Source organism: Leuresthes tenuis, unplaced genomic scaffold (genome assembly GCF_036924035.1).
Source record: "Leuresthes tenuis unplaced genomic scaffold, fLeuTen1.0.hap1 SCAF_6, whole genome shotgun sequence".
NCBI classification, from domain to species: Eukaryota; Metazoa; Chordata; class Actinopteri; order Atheriniformes; family Atherinopsidae; genus Leuresthes; species Leuresthes tenuis.
The window spans coordinates 15,538,135-15,557,014 of NW_027325360.1; the positions used below are offsets into that span (position 1 = coordinate 15,538,135).

At 38.0% G+C, this 18,880-nt stretch overlaps 1 protein-coding gene across 2 annotated transcripts in view; it reads right to left on the reverse strand.

Annotated features, from left to right (window-relative positions):
• Positions 1–18,880, reverse strand: part of frmd3 (FERM domain containing 3) — a 55,053-nt gene that overhangs the window by 17,415 nt on the left and 18,758 nt on the right. Inside the window, exons 3-10 of one of the 2 annotated variants that reach the window (XM_072387793.1) lie at positions 18,471–18,513; positions 14,302–14,380; positions 10,735–10,832; positions 8,579–8,702; positions 7,173–7,260; positions 5,699–5,787; positions 4,884–4,947; positions 1,423–1,511 (exon numbers count right to left, since the gene is read on the reverse strand). In XM_072387793.1, coding sequence (XP_072243894.1) covers positions 1,423–1,511; positions 4,884–4,947; positions 5,699–5,787; positions 7,173–7,260; positions 8,579–8,702; positions 10,735–10,832; positions 14,302–14,380; positions 18,471–18,513 — 674 coding nt within the window. Of the gene's footprint in view, positions 1–1,422; positions 1,512–4,883; positions 4,948–5,698; positions 5,788–7,172; positions 7,261–8,578; positions 8,703–10,734; positions 10,833–14,301; positions 14,384–18,470; positions 18,514–18,880 lie in introns of both variants that reach the window. The other variant, XM_072387792.1, reaches the window with a different exon arrangement.

An 18,880-nucleotide genomic window follows, 5' to 3' on the forward strand; every position in this document is an offset into this window, starting at 1 on the left:
TTAACATGTAGGTAAAACCCTCAAGTTTAGTTCGGGCTGATTTATCATTCAAAACCTGACTCAAGAGCAGCAGAAATGGCAGTAGAGCACAGACGCACATCTCTGCTCTTCCTCACGAAAGCTCAGCTTGTCTGCCATTTACAAACTCAATTTACTCTGATTTGATTTAGCTGCTCTGATGCTTGTCTGACATCTGAGATGACATCCATGTTGTTTTCTCTCTACTTCTGGCATTAAGAAGTCGATATCCAGGGTTATACCGGAAGCTTCTGCGACAACAAAACCGCTTTCTCTAATCCTAGGATTTTTTATTTATATGTAGGTATATAAAACAAAAAAAGTCTATTTGTAGCAATGTTATAAAAAAAGCGAGAACAATCTTAAAAATGTATGAACAAGTATGAACAAACAATGTCTGCGGTACAAATGAAGGTAGACTTTTATGATGACTGCGGAGGAGGAAGGGCGCCATGAAGAAATCAGTCATGAACAGCTTCCTTTTACATCAAACCTCAGGAAAATCTTTTCACCTGTAACCAGGCTCTAGACGCATATCATGCCTCTCCACTCCTTCTTCCTTTGTTGTATGCTGCTGAAATCCACCCTTTTCTCGCCTGATTGTTTTTTCAAGACTTTTTTACGTTAATCAAATAGTTGTTAAATGTTTAATTTCAGCTGCTGTTGCCAAAGCAAAAATAAACTTCATGAAATCTATTTCCAAAATGGGACATATTGCGATGTTTGCCTGATCTCTCTTTGGTTGCAGACAGCCTAAGATCACATTGCAGAATAATTTACAGATGGAAAGAAGCTTATGGATTCTTGTTTTGTGCTATAATGCCAGTAATGTTATCATACATCCTGAACTCCGTTGAGTTTGTTAATCTACACTGATATTTTCACTGAAACCCTCAGCAAAGCAAAACCCTTATCCATGTTGTGTGTTCACTGTTTTGTTTTCAGCTTGTCCACAGACAAAAAGAGTTTTGCTACAAGTCTTTGTTCTCACACTGAAGCCTTCTCCCTGCACTTGTTTCCATTCCTGCCGTGCCAGCAGGGTCACAAGCCTTTGCAGATCTGAGCAACAGCCTCGAAGCAATCAGCTGCTCCTCAGTGAAGGTTAGTAGCATATTGTTAAAGGACAAAGAAAGGGCAGTAAAATAAGAAGAATGATTGATAATGTGCTAAAAAGTGAAAACTACAGAGAAGCAAAGTTTAACCACATATAGGTGCTCAACAACAGTGCTGTTTCAACAAAGTGAGAAACATGAAATTAATTCAAAATATACCATTTAAATATAAGAACTGCTGCAAGAGAGGTACTCAGAGAGATCTAAAGTGTAATTTTAGAGGAATCTAATCCTTAAAGTCATATAGCTTTACACAAGCTAAATCAACATAATATTGTGTGTGTAGACGCACTTGTAAAAGGCCTGATTCTCCACCCCGCACTTCCATAGGTGCTTACATGCTGCAGGGGTCGAGGTGTGAAATGTCAACACCAGTTTCTTCTGCAAAGAAAAGGATAAACAGAGAGAGAGAAGACAGTGAGGCTGATTACCAAAGGATGTGTGAATGACGAGAAGTGCTGAACATGTAAGGGAGCTGCGCAAAATGCTGACCCACAGATCCAAAGCTGTAAGCTTAGCAAGATATATATAGTGATTTGGCCTCAGTGTTCAGCAATAAAGGGGTTTGTAGCTTTCAGAGGATGGGTCTTTATGGACTAAGAGGAGGGATATAGTCCTGTAAAAGTCTAGTTTTCAGCCCCTCCGTGTCTGGTAACATGAGATATCAGATCAATACTGCTGAAAGGCGAAGTTAGAGGGTGAGCAAGAGGCAGAGGAACCAGTGAAATCAATGATATGGGTATCAGGCATACGTCATTAGCCATAAATTTCTGAAGTGGTGCAGACCACTTTGATATACAATTCAAAGCTGTGCACTTTAGCTCCCTTCGCTCACAATTGCACAGCTCCCTCTTTGTCATGCATCAGTTATATTAGGTTTGTGGTTGTGATTTACACACATGTGATGCAGTGGTCATGTGTGTGTGTGTGTGGATACATTTGTGCAAAAGTGCCAGGATGGCATGTTGAAATATTATTGACAGTTTTTCTTTGGTCCCACTTTGGCTGACATGCAGAGGTGCTTTGATAGCATGACTCCATATTCTATGATGCTGATTTAAAATCTCCTGAACTCTGAAAAGGGACATTAACATACATTATTACACAGAGCATTTAGGAGTATTAACAGCAATTAAACAAGTGAATACATCTTTCCAACACTACAAGAAGGAGTTACGCCAGTTTTATTACAGGAGGTGATGTTTAAAAATGAAATGATTTACAAATAATTTATTCCCTATATCTTATTGAAACTAGCACAAAGATGTTTAGATTTTTTTTTTTTTTAAAGTACCAAAATCAAATTTGATGCCAGCAACATCTTACAAAACAGCTTGGCAGGGGGCATATTTACCATTGTGTTAACATCCTCATCACCACTTCTTTCACAATAATAAACACTATTAAGAACAGAGAAGACTGATTGCAGTAATTTCTCAGTGAAATTCTTGCCTGGTACAGAAAATCAGCAGCTGAACAGTCCAGGGGCCACCTTTGTCATGTTTTTCGTTTCATAATGAGCCAAATATTTTCCACAGGGGACAGGGTTGGACTGCAGCCCAGCCAGTTTAGCATCCAGAGCATCTTAGTGCAGAGGCATGATGTTGTGAATCTGGTTTGGCATTGCCTTGCTGTAATAAGCAAGGCCTTCCATGATGATGCCAGTAGGTTACCCATGCCATGTGCACTAATGCATCTCTATACCATCATGTAGCTTTCTGCTAGTTTAACTTGATTTTGCAGATGCAGTAGCAAACTGATTTCAGTGGCCCTGGTTTTCAGGAGAGTTCTTGTGCTTTTGCTCTTCAAACGATGCTGCCAGATCATAGACATTTTCACCATCTCTTGTCTACAGAGATTTCTCCAAATCATCTCATTCTTTGAAGTCATGAAGTGGAAATTTTACAGTTAAAAATGTTGTTTTTGAACTTTTCACACTCTTTACTTTCTACAGAGAGGCTTCTGTGTGTTTATATATATAGCATTTAAGAAATGGTGGACTAGAGTTAGAAGTTGTTTCACCAGCTTTTTTCAGCATTACATCAACTTTTCCAGTTTTTGTTACCCCTGTTCAAAGTGTGTTGCTGGCATCCAATTCAAAGGTTGCATCAGGTTCAACACTATCAATTAGATAAAGGGTTTGGTTATTTGCAAATAGTTGCATTTCGCTTTTAGAACATTTTAAATGCCATCTCCATATTTTTGGAAACAGGGTTGTAAATTCAACATCTGAAATTTACTTCTGAGCCTGAGCAGGAAAATCTATAATCATGGATATTCAATTGGAAACAGCGTTGAAATAGAGGCATTTTTGTTAAAAGAGATTTCAAGAAAGTGTCACGTTTATAAAGCCATGAAAGGCTGCCATCAGCTCAAGGTGGGAAAGGTAAACACAGGGGAGGGCAGAGACGGAAGTCATGATGTGATCAGATGGGAAACTCAACGCACAACAAATGTTGATATATTGCAATGAAAAGGTGCAGACACACCTAAACATGTAAGGACACAATCAAATATATGAATGAATACATTTTCTGCACAGGGTTTGACATGAGATGTAACACAGACAATGTTAATGGATTATGAGTCGTAACTTTACAAAATCTACAGTTTAACGATGATGGAGCTCTGAGGGTAATAAGATCACGAGGCTACGAAGAATACACGAGATGATCAAAAATAACTTCTGAATAAAGTAAACTGAATAACAAAGTGACACAAGCAACAATGAACAAAAAAACGATGACACACAGTCTTCCTCCAATCATTAACTGAAGTGAGAGCAGGACTGCAGGGTAAGGTGTCATATTGAGGATTAAAGAATGCTTTGTGCCACCATTATTACTTATATTTACTCACCAGTGATGACTATGTTTATACACAAAGAGAAGAGACAGAAACACAAAGATAAAACTGCATCTTAAGCCCGTCGTGAGTTGCCAAACAGACAAACAGGCAGACAGACAGACGAGATTAGCAGGGATGAAAAAGCTGCAATGAAGAGTTATTATGAGACTGACTGAGACCAGTTGGCTGGTTGGTAGATTAAAGAGCAAACAGGGTTTAGTTACAGACATAACAACTTTCATTTATTAAGTCTACAGAAGCTCCAAAACTGCTGCTCAGTATCTACCACAGCTCTGTTGGATGATAAACATCAAGCACAAAGATGAAGCACGTGTCCCAAATGTGAGACATCTTTGAAGTAAACTCAGCTGATTGAATGCAGTTTATCAATTGAAATCCGTTTAGGATTAAATATCCTCCATGAGTCTCTATTTGGGCCACAGTCAACACGTAATGTACGAAGAGATTAGTCGTAACACACCCACCATCCTGTTACAGTGAATCCTGCCTGTTAAGGAGATCTGAAACAGCGGCACACATATACAGTGTGTGTGATGGTGGACAGGATTACAAACAGTACAATTCATCTGACATAACCATTACACAGATGGCGGAAGGAAAAAGGGAGAGGAAGAAGGGAGGAGATAAGGAGGAGAGAGAATGAGGGATGTAGAGTTCATATTGAAGTTCACAAGCACAAAACAGATTTCATATGAACACAAGAGTAACTGTGCATCTACATCAAAGTCACGGTCCGTCTTTACAGGATTACAAATGTTTGATGTAGGGATTATCAAGTCAGCATGATGATTGAAGTGCAAGAATACAAAAGTCATCATCATGATGGAGGAGAGTACGCATACACATCACTCATCGTTCTCAACCTTTCAGGGACACAACTCTCACCTCTTTCTGGATCCCGATGACATAAAAGGTTTTGCCCTCAAACTTCAGCTTGCTAACATCAGCCCTGCAAAAACCACACAAACACATGTTGATGATCTTTAATGAGGAAGAAAAACTATTCTAGGATCAAAACAACTGAGAATAACCCAGGATAAAATCCAAATGGCATCCTATTATTTCAGTTTCAAAACTTTGAGGGTTCCTAAAGTTATGACATACATTACCGTGACCAGTTTTAACCATATTTACTCTTTTCCTTCTTCAGTTAAGTAAATATGTTCCTCTGTTCTTACCGTCCAATTGTACCATCATTTTTTGATAGCTGTATCTGATATTTCAGTTTCATCTAGATATTAAAATACCACCCACTGTTATAAACTAACTAACACTGAATAAAGTCTCAAACAGCACCAGCTGACAAATCAGTGATAATGATACAACGCAGATAAAGCAGATTAAGCAGATTAAGCTCAAGTAAAGCAATAAATACAGAAGTATGTCTGTTTTCTTAAACAAAGGTTTGATAGTGGGAAAGGTATAAGTGGAAAGGTTTATCTCACTGTTTGCTATATAATGTATCAGTGTGTGTATAATGTACAGCTAATAAAAACATCACTAAATGCTGTCTTGTGTCGCAACAAAATCAGGTTTAGCAAATCAGCTTGTTATAGCTAATCATTTTATAAATCACTTGAACAAAATTTGTTTTGTTTAATAGCTTCTTTTAAATGATAAAGAGTATCACTATTAGCCTTGACAGAGTCTTATCTTATATGTAATTTCCATGTTTAAAGGATGATATTTAAGAGTTTCACCATTTAAGGAGGTGAATCCTCTTGTTTCCCTGGAACACCACAAAGCCGGTGGCCGTGAACCCGAGAAAGGCGGTAGAGCCTGTAAAGTCCTGAAAACACACAAATCTTTATGAGATACAGGTGGTCTAACAGCAGGGAGGCAGCTGGGGCGTCAATCTCCATGGCAATGACACCTACACAAAATCACATGTTTGTGTCAAACTTCAACCCTTCAATTAACCAGAATAAAGAACAAGCACAGAAAATACAGAATAGGTGGATACTTCAGGGTGCTCCTTTTACTCTCCCACATCTGTATCATCCGTGAATCTTTCTTTCTTGGTACGCTTCCGTGTATTTCAGTGTATATCGCCCTTTTTCCTTGTTGTTACTTCGCTGATTCTTTTGCTTAAGTCGACAGATCTGTATATGAGTGATACTGCAGTTCCAACAAAAACAGCAAAACAAATACCTGGCAGCTTGGTATGAGTGGAGCAAACAAACATTTTAAATGTATTCTGACACGCCTGCTTATGAAAGAGTTTCCCCATTTCACACTGTGACTATCTGGGCTGAGGATGATCAGAAAGGGTGAGAGCAAGCTGTAACTGATTTCTTCATCATTTTCAGTCTACTCCATAAGCTCTGATGATGTAAAATTACACCAAGAAGAACTTACTATCAGATGAAGCACGGCTTTAACAGAATGTAAAATAGAGTAATTTTAAGACAATACAGACGATATTGTGATATGATATTGATTTAGCTAAATAAAAGCTACATCCAGTTCAGTCAATAAGGTTAAAATATCCTGAAAGTGCTAGTATCCCGCAGATCAGGTTTTTTTAGATTACTGTGATAATTTTCCCAGAAGGACAAATATAAACCAGGGGGTGAATTAGATTAAACTGCAGCGAGCGACCTTCCCTCATTCATCTAATCTCTTCCTAATCCCAGTAATAAGTAACTTGGGGTAATCAACCGATACGCAAATTAAGGGGTAAATTAGAAAAGGGTAAAAGAGTCAGAAGAGGATATTTTTTTAATTGATAATGATGGCAAAGTTATGTTTTTATGTGTCAACAATAAGTTTAACCTTTTTTCTTAACAGAGATAACAGAGAAATGTGCTCATCGTGAATATTTACTATCCTAAACTAAGTTACTTATGAATTGCATTTGTGAGCAGCAGTTTCACAACAGTGAGAGACGTGATTTAGGTCTCTCATCTGGTAAATGGTTAAAAGATATATCAAGGCCCTTTTTATAGTTCATACACATTTACAGTTCATTGTTAATGTACACAGAGAGCACGAGACAGTAAGCAAAAGGAGGATCCATGATATATAAGCGCAACAATATCAACAAAATACAACAGTATTGGGCAAATTATAGGGGTATGAAGAAAAAGCCAAGCCTTAAGAAGGAGATTTGCTTCGCTGTGATCAGAGAAAACGTTTCTCAGCCAGACAGGATATATTTTTCTCTGAGTTTACCTTACATGGGTGAGGGTCGACTCCATACGTTTCAAGACTGTGAGCCCTTTGGAGCATGTTCAACTCTGCAAATGCAGCACACTGACCCCTAAAAGGAAGTACAGATGAACATTTAGGTGATACTGAAAAGAGTTTGACTGCTTTTACACTTCTTAAACTCATTCTTTTTTTTAAAAAAGATTTTGATGACACATACTTCTGTCTACATAAAGAGAGTCGTGTGTATATTCCATTATAAAATGTCTCAACTGAAATCTCCTAAAGTCTCTAGAGTTCAGCGTTAATCCACATGCTGCTAATCATGTCATTCAGACCCATCAGAGTAGACAGAGGGCACTTGGCATAGTTTGGCTCTGTGTTGTGGGAAATGAAGGATTTGGCTTTGATGTTCTTTATTCATTGTAAGTGTGACGGTCAGTGGCGACACACAAAGATCCCCAGGGATGTATGAATGCAATCTTTTAATTCAGGGGCTTACCTTGTCCAAACAGAATACTTGAGATGACTAGGACATTTTTCTACTGTTATATTTGGACAAAAAACTAAGAGTGCAAGAATTTCTCTCTGCTTTAATTGACTTTTATGCATATATTAAATTCCACAGGCAGTTTTTCTCCATGAACAAGGTTCAGACATGTTAACCACACAGCTGAGAAGATGTCCTGCATTATACAAGGGTTCAGTTTTCAATGGACTGATAACAATCCTTTAATAACAATGGTTATTAAATGTGCCTGTACACCTACAGTCTAAGAAACCTGTAGTATTAGGAAAGGTGTCCAAACCAAGCTCAATGTAAAAATAATTACTATTCAATCTCCTGCAAATGAGTTTTTAGCTTTAATTCACTATATTGAAATACCATAAAACTGGGCCTGGAGCCTATCCCAGCTGACATCAGGCTAGAGGTAGGGCACACCCTGGATGGGTTGCCAGGACCTCACTCTCACACTCAATCTAAGGGTAAATGTAGAATCACCAACTAACCTAACATAAATGTTTTTGGACTGCGGCAGGAAGTTGGAGTATCTGGAGTGAACCCGCCCACGGACAGGGAAAACATGCGACTCCACACAGAAAGACCTCAGCTGAAATTCAAGCCAGGGACCCTCTGGATGTGAGGCAACATTTCAAATCAACACTGTGCTATGCAGCCCATCTACAGTATAAACCAATGAAACATAATTATCTAGGTACATCACAGAGTTTTCTTTCCACTCAGAATGACAGACAGCCATTTATTGTCTGCAGTGCAGAGTCTGCATTCTGTTCAGAAAACACAGATCAGAGGAGTGATCATCCACAGCTGTCATCAGCATCAAACTGATAACAAAGACCCTGTTCCAGACAACAAATAACCACATCAGACATTAGAAGTGAGAAAAACATCTTTTTTTTTTTATTACCTGAGCTCATTCTTGTGTATTTCCATAATCTTCCTCTCCAATTTGAGGGATTGTTTGGGGAACAGCTTGAAGTCTCTGATGTAGTCTGATGGGTGCTCGTCCGGATCATAGTCGCCGAGCTCAGCTGTAAAAAAAGCCAGGGAAATTGAAAAGCAATATGTAAGTACAGCTTGCAGTGAGGTGGATTTGCTTGGCAGAAAATCTGAACAGTAGCCTAATTCCATTCAAAGATGTAGCAAACAAACCAAACTGTCACTGAAAAATGGCCCCAGAGGGATGGATGTAAATCTGCTACTGTGAGCAAATGTTCCTCTGCTAGCCAAAACAAACACAATATATTTAAGATGTCTTTGCTGTCAGGCCTAGCATGAAAAATGCAGGTAGTTATTATCCACAAACAGGTTCTTATGGTAAATGCAAAGCGTTTCCCGATACCATCGTCTAATTTTCTTGAGCCAACTACTCAATTCAATTCAATTTAGTTTAATTCAGTAACACATGATTTACCCTCTGAAGGGAAACAACATTACTGAAGTATGAGTAATTGAAAAAAAACACATATAACCAAAAAAATATAAATAGATAGAAAATCAGTTTCTATCTAATCTAAAAACTGAAGTGTAGCAGAGAGTTATCATTGTGATTGGATTTGGGTGTTGTTTTTGTAGCCTAGACTATAGAAATCTTCATAAAGTTTTGAGATGATACTGACGTACCTTTGTTGTGCATTGTACAGTGTGTGGGGTGGGATGTGGAGTTTAAGTTGATGTGAGGATTATACATATTTTCATTCCTTTTTATTCCATGAAAAATCTGCTATATGGCCTTGTTTTTTTTGGGTTAGAATGTAGCTTCAAGATTACGCGCCTCCATGATGTAATCTGGTGTAAAAGGGTTTGTGGTCATATTTCTGTAAAACCAGAAATAGTCAGTGCAGCAACCACTGTGATCTAAGTTGTACTGCCCAGAGCAGTATACAATTCCATCTCTTGTCAATCATATCAAGGGAAAAAGGCCAATGAATGAAGAAATAAGCCCGGCCTTGTTGAACTTCTCGTGACGTTTCCCACACCAGAGGCATGTGTCCTGACTGTGACAACTTCTTCTACATTAATTTATACAATTGTAATATTAACAGAGAAATATAATAGCAGTCTTCTACATATTAGATAGAAAGAAAGCATCGGCAAATTGGTGCATTGCTCATATCAAAAGGCTTGAAGGTGAATTTTTACTATATCTATTGTGAGAAGAAGGTACTCACAGGAGTTAATTCAGATAACCCTGATGGCACCCTGCTTTTCTCAGTCCAGTACCAACTCTTGTCTGACTAATTTGTCTTTCAAATCCATTCTTAATTAACAACGATAATAAAGGTCAATTAAAAAACACTGCCTGAAGTTTAATTAAACAATAATCCTCAAAGTATTCCCCAGCTCTATTCTTAACACCCTGACAAAGTTGGGCAGGGACCTCTCCTCGTTAATCAGAGCAGCCTGCGATACTCTGCAGATATGCTCTGGGTTAAGATGACTCCGCCATTCACACTCTGTACTCGGGGGATATGAGCCAATGAGAGGATGTTCGCACAGTTGAGTGGTTTGTTCATCAGCCAGAAGGCTTCATTTATATGATACAGCTCAGCTAATTCGTTTCTTAATCCATACTGAAGCAAGTTGCTCTGCAATGTGATTTGACATGTTTGACTGTTGCTGCTAATTGAATGCAGAAAACATCTCTTTTTTCAATGGGGTGGCTGGTTAGATGATGTATAGTGCTGATGTTCTAAAGCATATATTCTTATGGTAGAAAGCACATCTTTCAAAGCTAATTTTGCAAGTCATGCATACACATTTCAAACTTTTCGATATAATGTAGATTAAAGAATCAAATGAAACAAAAAATTGCTGGGGTTCTGGAAAGGATCAGAGGAGTGTGTCGCTTATCAAGAGGTGGTGTTAAACGACACAGGAAAAACAAAGTGTGGTACTAACAAACAACAACATTTCACTTGTTTGTCACATGCCACATATTCTTGTATAAATCTTAAAGAATAAAAACAAGGTTTTTGCCAACTGGGATTTAACTGTGAAACATCAATACATCATCTGTCACTAAGTCTGTCCCGCAATTAGGAGGAAGACAGTAGGCCTCACCCTGTACAATGCAGGCTCCCAGATATGCAGCCTCGGCAAAAGGACAGAGGAGACGACCGTGGTAGACGTCTCTCTTCAGCTGGAGGTACAGCAGATACCTGGATGAACACACACAGAGCTCTATGAACACAAACAATGCCACCTTACGTCTGTTTTACATCTGATATTCAAATTGAAGGTTCAGTTGGTGTACAGAGAGGCTTTTAATGGCAGCAAAACTTCCACATGGTTATTCTCACTGCAGCTAAGTGTGCTTTTAATATTTGTTTCTGCAAAATTAGCTTAATTATCACACTAATTAAAAAAAAGTAATAATAATCTGACTGTGCTGCTATGGCAATTACTGAAACAAGGACACTGCTATGGAGACAGCAGAGAGTGGTACCGCGGTTACTATGGAAACAGCTTCAATGCATTCGCCTCCCATGCTAAATTGTCTGGCATTACCATGGAGACAGAAAATGACAGTGATGCTGAAACTTGGAACATGTGTTGCCGTGGATACAGATGAGTTTCCAGATGAGACGCTATCAGCACCTCACTCCACTGTGTCAACTGACTCATTCAACTTGTTTTTGATCAGAAGAGAGAGAAGCAGCGGAGGGAGAGCATGAAAGATTGAATGAAGTGAAAAGCCTGCTGTAGCTAAATAATTTTATTTATAGAGTGAGGCGGCAGCTTTATGGAGGTTTTTCAAATAGCCTAAAAACAAAACTATCCGACTTTCTCTGCTGTGTTTGATTTTGTCCCTCTTTGTTTTCCTTCTTTTTTGTGTACAGAGCTTGATCAGGATTCGTGATTATGTTTATCATGTCAAATGTTTTTTCTCATTTCCTTTCCTGAGCTCATGCCTCAATCTTACAGATACAGTATATTTGACTCTTTTCTTAATCTATGTGACATGAAGTTCAATCTCTGTGTTTATGTCTGTGTAGTACAGACTAACTTTTCTAATTCAGTATATATATAGAGAGAGCTGTAATAACAATTGCAAATGTTAAATAAGATCTTTGAACAATACAACCTTCGTTTTATCATAAAAGTGAGTTACATGTTTGTAACCTTTTGGGTGATACCATCATCTCGAGGAATGGGAATTATTCAAGACAAAATTGGAGCACAGAAAGGACTAAATAAGATGAAAGAAAAGGAAGAAGGGATTTGAAAAAAAAAGGATTGAGGACAGCTTTCTGTAAGATATGCGCATCAAAGCCACACTATGCTTCATGTTAGGAAAAGGAAAAAAAACACAAACACACACTATCATGATGAAAAAGTCAGACACTTGAACTGTAGTTTCCTGCATGAAAATCTAACGTGCTAAGCTTCGTACCATCTTCCCCCAGCTTACTTTCTATGACACATCATGAAATACACACATGCTCTGTGCTGATGCCTATGTTGGCACCGGTGGTAAAATGTGAGGTGCAGAATCATCTAGCACGAATACGATCCACAAAACTAATGTTTTCTCATCTAGTTTAGATATTTGGGTGAAAATTTAAGTTTAGAAGGAGACTGGCAAACTTCAAATAACACCCTGCATACTGGAGCACATGAAGCTGGAACAAATTAGATAAAATGCTTTGGGATTTGAGATTCCTCTCTCCAGGAGACTTCCTCACTGACTGATGCTCCAAACTCAGTTCAATTTCATCTTCCTCTCCAAGCTCACCAGAAGCCACTGTGACAGTACTTATTGGGACGTGACACACTCTACTAAACAGACATGGTCTCAAACTGCTGCTGAATTTAAGAGCAGAAGATGAAGCTAAGAACATACAACATACAACATTGGGGAGTTTGATACAGAGAAGTATATAGAAAATACCCATAAATCCTATAAGCTGGTGATTACTGTGAGATGCAGTGAAGGAGAAAGGGAGGAGATAAACTGTGACTGATAGAGAGAAGCTGACTCTGTAAGACCTAACAGCTCATTTGGGACGAAGAACATGAAATAGAGTTCCTGCTGACTGAGCACCTCTAATTATCACGATGGCAAAGAGAGAGTGTGTTATTGTATGTGTGTGTTAGAGTTTTACCATGTAAACCTGTTATCATCTGCAATTTTCACACTTTTACCTCCCTAATGCTTACCTTTTTGGAAAAATACAATATAAAGTTTTATAATCACTGGTTTTGGAGGAGAAAGACACAACCATTTAATCAGACAGGTGTATGGAGGAGGGCAGAGGAAACTCAAAGTCACAAAAGGACTTGCACAGCAACTTGACTCGAAAAAAAAGTGTAAAGAAATTTTGCTCAATGGTTGGCAAGGAAGATTAAGCACTAAAAAAAGTAACGTGCTCAATCTTTTTTTTTGCATTCTTTAACACTCATGTTTATGAAACCCAGTAATAATGATGTGAAATATCTTGGGGGTTTATTCAGGCTGGATATATTTTTAGTAGGTTTGTTCATGAAAACTTCATGAATTTATGATATGCGACAGAATTTTGGTTGTTGCACTGATATGGAAAAATGCACGCTTTTGCACAAACAAACAAAAAGGTATCCAATTTCTTGAGATATCTACAAATAATGTAATAATTTAACTTTGACTGAGCGTCATGGGCTGAAAACGCGCCTGAAAGACAAGCAAACTTATCTCTGAAAACAGAGAATTCAGTGAAGGTCGAATCATTAAACAATGTGGTGGCAAAACCTGCATATCACGTGTCAGGGAAGCAGTATTAATTTTTCGATTAAATCAAAACCACTATCTTGATTAAAAAGACCATATCAGTCAAGCATTCTGGGCAACCATTCCTAATGAGCTCCTGTATGATCAGATTCGAAAAATGTATTGCTGATGCTAATTCATAAGTCCTGTGATGGACTGGCGGCCTGTTCACGGTGTATCCTGCCTCTCTCCTGATGGTAGCTGGGATAAGCTTCAGCACCCAGTGACCCTGAATAGGATGAGTAAATGACATTAGTCTGGCTTTGTCATGGTCTATGAGTTTCAGTGTTGTGGTTTTGACTTTGTCTTTTGGGTTCTTGGTTTTCCATTCTGATTTCACTTTAGTCAGACCTGCATCTGTTTCTCCTGAGTTTTGTTTTTTGGTAGTTGTCAGTTTAGCTCTTTGTTTTTCGTGCCTTGGCAGAGCCTTTTTTCAAATCAAATACTATAAAGTCACTGTTTTCTTCACCTACATGTTTCCTCAGCCTCCGTTTGGGTCCTTTCCCACTTTTACCTCCAACCATGACTCATGCCACAGGCTTGACTACCATCAGTGCCAGAAAGAGCTGAAGACAAAACTTTCATGTGATCAACTAAGGTAAAAAAATCCTCAAATTGGGTCTTTATCATTTCCTTTTGCAGTTATTCATATTCATCTTCAATTCACTCACTCAGTTTCATTCAGCCATGCTCAGTTGTCTATTCCCTGAAATAAAAACTCACATTTAATAAAACTTATTAGTTTTAGTGCTTTAACAAAAAAATTGGCAGCTCAAAGGCAAAAAGTGTTTTTTGCTCTCTCTTTTGATATTCTCTCATGCATCCCTTCTTATCACTCACAAAAAAAGAAAGGAAAAATTCCTGTCTGAGGTGGTTTTTACCTGGTCAGCTCTTCCTTGATTTTCATTGGCTCGTGGGGATAAAACTTGACCCGGAAACACATTGTGTATGGCTGCTGAGCTGCTGAAGACAAGAGAAACACAACAATGAGAAGGCAGTGATGAAAGTGAAAAAGAGAGAAAAATAGGTCTTATTCAAGAAATAGTGGAACATGAAAGGCAGTTTAAATGTGAGAGAAATGAGGGGATTTTAAGAAACAGGGGAGATGAGAGAAGAGGTGGTTAGATAAATGAATGAGTGCAAGAGTGAAGAGGGAGAGAAGGAATGAGGATTATATAAAACTGAACAGAAAAAGGAGCTGGGAACAAAAAAAAAAAAGAACAATATGCTTCAGATACTGATTAGTCATTTGATAATTACAGTAATTACTTATACACAGACCTGCAGACACGCTTTACTTGGGTCTGTTTCTTTTTCTTTGATCTGTGTCTTGAAGTGTTTCATTTCTGTGTGTGTGTCTGTGTGTGAGTGTGACTGTGCCAGAGAGGATTTTAGCTTCGAATGGTGTTAAAATATGCACAGTAGCATACATACACAGGCTTATGTAAGTGCTCAAACACACATAAGAACACACAGACAATAACAGGCTGCAGGGTTGCAGCAGTGGATTAACACCGCCCCCTTATTCCCTGTCGTATGTCTAAAATTACATTTCTCTTTACTTATAGGAGCGTTATGAGTAGATTAAAGCATACAATATGTTTCAGCCAATCAGATAGTAAATATTGTGAATTTTCCTTTAAAAAAATGTGGACACAGTGCAAACTCTCCATGATGAACTTCTGATTTGATCCATAGGCGGTATCACAAGATCAACCCATCCTCAAAAATATGCAGTAAGTGATTTACAGTGTAAATGTTGTAGTTTGAAAGACAAACAAGATAAGGAATAACATCTGGATATTTAACAAGCAAGGAGAAATAAATAGAAAAAGTAACATCATGCATTTATAAGTGGTAAGTTATAGGTTATAAAAAAACTGTGAGTGTACTCTAACCTAATAAAATGGACTATTAATAAACTGAGTGCAGGTTTTTTATTTTATTTTTAGCTTTGATCACAAAATTATGCCAAAGGGACTTCCCAATGCTGGAACAGGTGCCTAATTTTAGGGCAGGAAGCTTGAAGAAAAAGGGTACAAACTGAATAATTAGACTCTTTTTCACTCCATGTGCTCCTTAGTGAAGCTTAAGCCTACAGCTGATTAACCCACAATAGCTTTATCCTGAATGGTTTCAAATTAAATGATAAAACAAATGCCAAAAATCTCTGATAAGTAATCTAAAGTTAACATCTTTAAGAGGATCTTTAAGGAAGAAAGTGACTATTCACAAACCAGAGATCTACACAGTGTTCTCAGCACTCTGCCTTTAATGGCAGGACCCTCTCTGGTATTATCTAGCCATGAAAAACAGCCCACATCTATATAATACATGCTGAGCAATATGAAAGACGCAATCCTCCCACCCGCTCCCAAAGAACTTGAGCTACTTATTTGCTCAGGCATAAGGAACAAGGACGCAGTTTTTGAAAACATTTTAGATGAAGTGAATCGGCACAATAGTGCCGAGACAAACAGTCAAAAAAATATGATGCATGCCAGTGCACGTAAGCTGAGCTGCACAAAGACAACATAAAACTGAAGCCATGCAAATACACTTAAACCTAATTTTGAGAGTAAATCCTGCCACAGGGAGAAGTGATGTGTCAGTGCATCTCAGATCTATTCAACACTCTTCCTCCAGACCCCTGTTTCATCCCTTTCCCTGTTTCACTCTGTCAGCTTCTCTCAAATCAAACAGTCTTCAATCTCCTCTTTCTGCCCCTTTCTCTTCTGCTCACTAATCTGACTTCTCTCTTTAGCTACATTATCCATCACTGTCTCATTATAATTCTGAATTAGCCCCCTGAATATTTCCCCTTTATTACTCTTTCTCCCTTTTTCTTGATTCCTTCATCTTTCATGTCCAGTTTTCAATGATATCCGCAGCCTCCCTCTGCTGTCTTCTCACAGAGGCAAAATGCACTGCTAATAAGTCTTTTATTAATTTAATAAAAGAGAGCAGGACAGTCATTAAAAGGGAGGAGGAGAGAAAAATTAAAAACTAAAGCAATCATCTGAGACGTGAGAGAGAACATGGAGAAAAAGTGGACAACAAAAGCTGACATCACACAAAATCTCTTTTTTGTTCAGTTGTTAGCAGCCTGGTTTAGTCTTCCTTGAAGAAAATTTCAAAATACCCCAAGTGAATCAATTTTCATGAAAGAAAAGCCAGATTTATGACCCTATTTCCCTTTAGTAGCTTACAAAGAAAGTATACCCAACAATTCCCTGTACAAACAAAACTGAGATGCTCATCGTGCTAAAAAAATGTGCAACACATATCTATTTTCTCTCAAGTTAGAAACATTACTGGAAGTACAGTTCTTTGCTACATTTACCACAAACTTCTCAGAAATATTGTTGAATTGACTTCTGGCAAATGTGTTCTCAGACCTCCCAGAGATATCTTCCAAATTTTCCTGTAGATGGATACAAACTGTCCAAATCTGGCGGTGACACCCAGCAGGGGTGATTTGTTTCATTTAATTTTTTGTCATCGGCGGATGGGTTGGGACCCATCACCATGGTAACCAAGGAAAATAGGCTTTCTAATGTGGTAGATTATGTGAGATGGTCGAATTCAAAACATGCAACAAAGTTTTCCTAACCCTGACCAATTTTTTATACAATGCACAAGCTTATGTGGAGCACCCACAATTTCATTGTACCCTGGTGTGCAATTACAATAAAGTCTATTTTATCAAGCTTAACTTAAGCCCAAAATCAGCCTAAAATCAGCCAATTAAGCCTAAATCCAACAGGAAATCAATGTGAAAATCAAATGCGAACTTAACATAAAGAATCAGGATTGATGGTCCCAGATGGGATACAAATGCAGGTGTGAGTTCCTCCACCAGTTTAGTTTATTTCTTTAAACTAAGCTCACTCTTAGTTGAATTGTTTGTGTTCATGTGTTTTAAAAAGTTTCGTAAAAGAACTCAGGAAAGCCAGAAAAGTTAAGTTTGTATGAAACGTACTGCATAAATAAAGCATGTCCATAGCTTACCAAAGTAAACATGAAAATAAAGCTAAGCATAAAACAAAAATGCTTAAATGTAATAGTAAAATGGTAAAAATAAGGATCAGTAAAAGCTGAAGTCAGTTAAAAAAATTGCTTATTTGAAATAAAAATTGCTTTCAGTTACACAATCTAATTGTTTTTAATGAAAATGATGATGATAAGACTTTTCATCATATCAACAAGTTGCAGTATATGAGGTAGCAGAGGTGTGATAAGTCAGTACTGAGTAGGTGCTATCAAATAGTTTTTTGGTTAGTTTTTATTAGACTGCACATATTAACCCCCATAAACACAAACAAATGTCTGTGCCTGTTGGAAAGATTCAGGAACGCTGATTCCGGCCACGCTCAGAACAAAGACTGTCAGATGAAGTCTGCTACGTTACTGTGTGCAGCTGTTAATGTGGACAATTTCCACATGTGCAAAAATATCTGTCCTTCACTTTGTCCACACAGCTTGAGATATCTAAATATCCACAGAAACAGTCTCTGAGCTTGTGTGCCTTGTTTGTGTATTGCACGTTATGTGTGAGTTTATTTCTGCTACAGGCCATTTTTGTGCTTCGAAGAGAGCCTCCTTTTGTCACTTTGTCTGTATCTATTGTGTCTGTGTTTGTCTCCCTGGGGCATTTCTGAGGAAAGGTGTGACATTGTCTGGCTTTGTTACCAGTTCCAGCTTTAATAATGGATGATAAGGCACCAAAACCTCCGGTGCACTAGGTGCACCTAGTCAGTTTTACATATCCCTTGAGAGCTATTTCAATAATTTTTCAGTTTTTCATAGAAACAGATATGTGAATTTGAATTTTGTGTATGCCAGTTGACTTTAAGATTGTTGTCTGGATGATGCTGTGGCAGTGTTATAGCCTCTGTGGTGTTTTCCGAGCTTGACCCTTTCATACCAAACAACCCTTGGGAAGCCAACGCTCCAAGTACACACTGATACACAAATATACACAAGTAAATGTGCATGCTGTGTAAAACTCACACACCAATGTAATAAAAGAAGCAGAAGGGACACTTACACTTCATCTGCCTCACTACGGGCTTATTGGGCTCCAGCCAATGCTAAAACAGAGGGAAAGAGAGAGTAAGCGAAAATCAAAAAAACCCACAAAGTGTTATGTAAAATAAAGCAAATGAGTTGCAACTAGCAGAGCAAATAAGAAAAGCTTGAATTTAATAAACATTATCTTTGTTTTTTGATGAGTAGTTAAAAGACATTGTTTAAACTCAAATATTTGAGCAAAACAGCTACACTTCTATTAGAAACTAATTTGAATTCATACCAGGACGTACTTTATTAGAAAATGTAATAAAGACTTAAAGGTTTGTACAAAGCGATCATTTTGGCATTTGTTGTATAGCGTAAAGTGTACATGAAACACATCTGATGAAGGATGCCACAGAGCAGCTGCATCAAACCGGTCAAGTT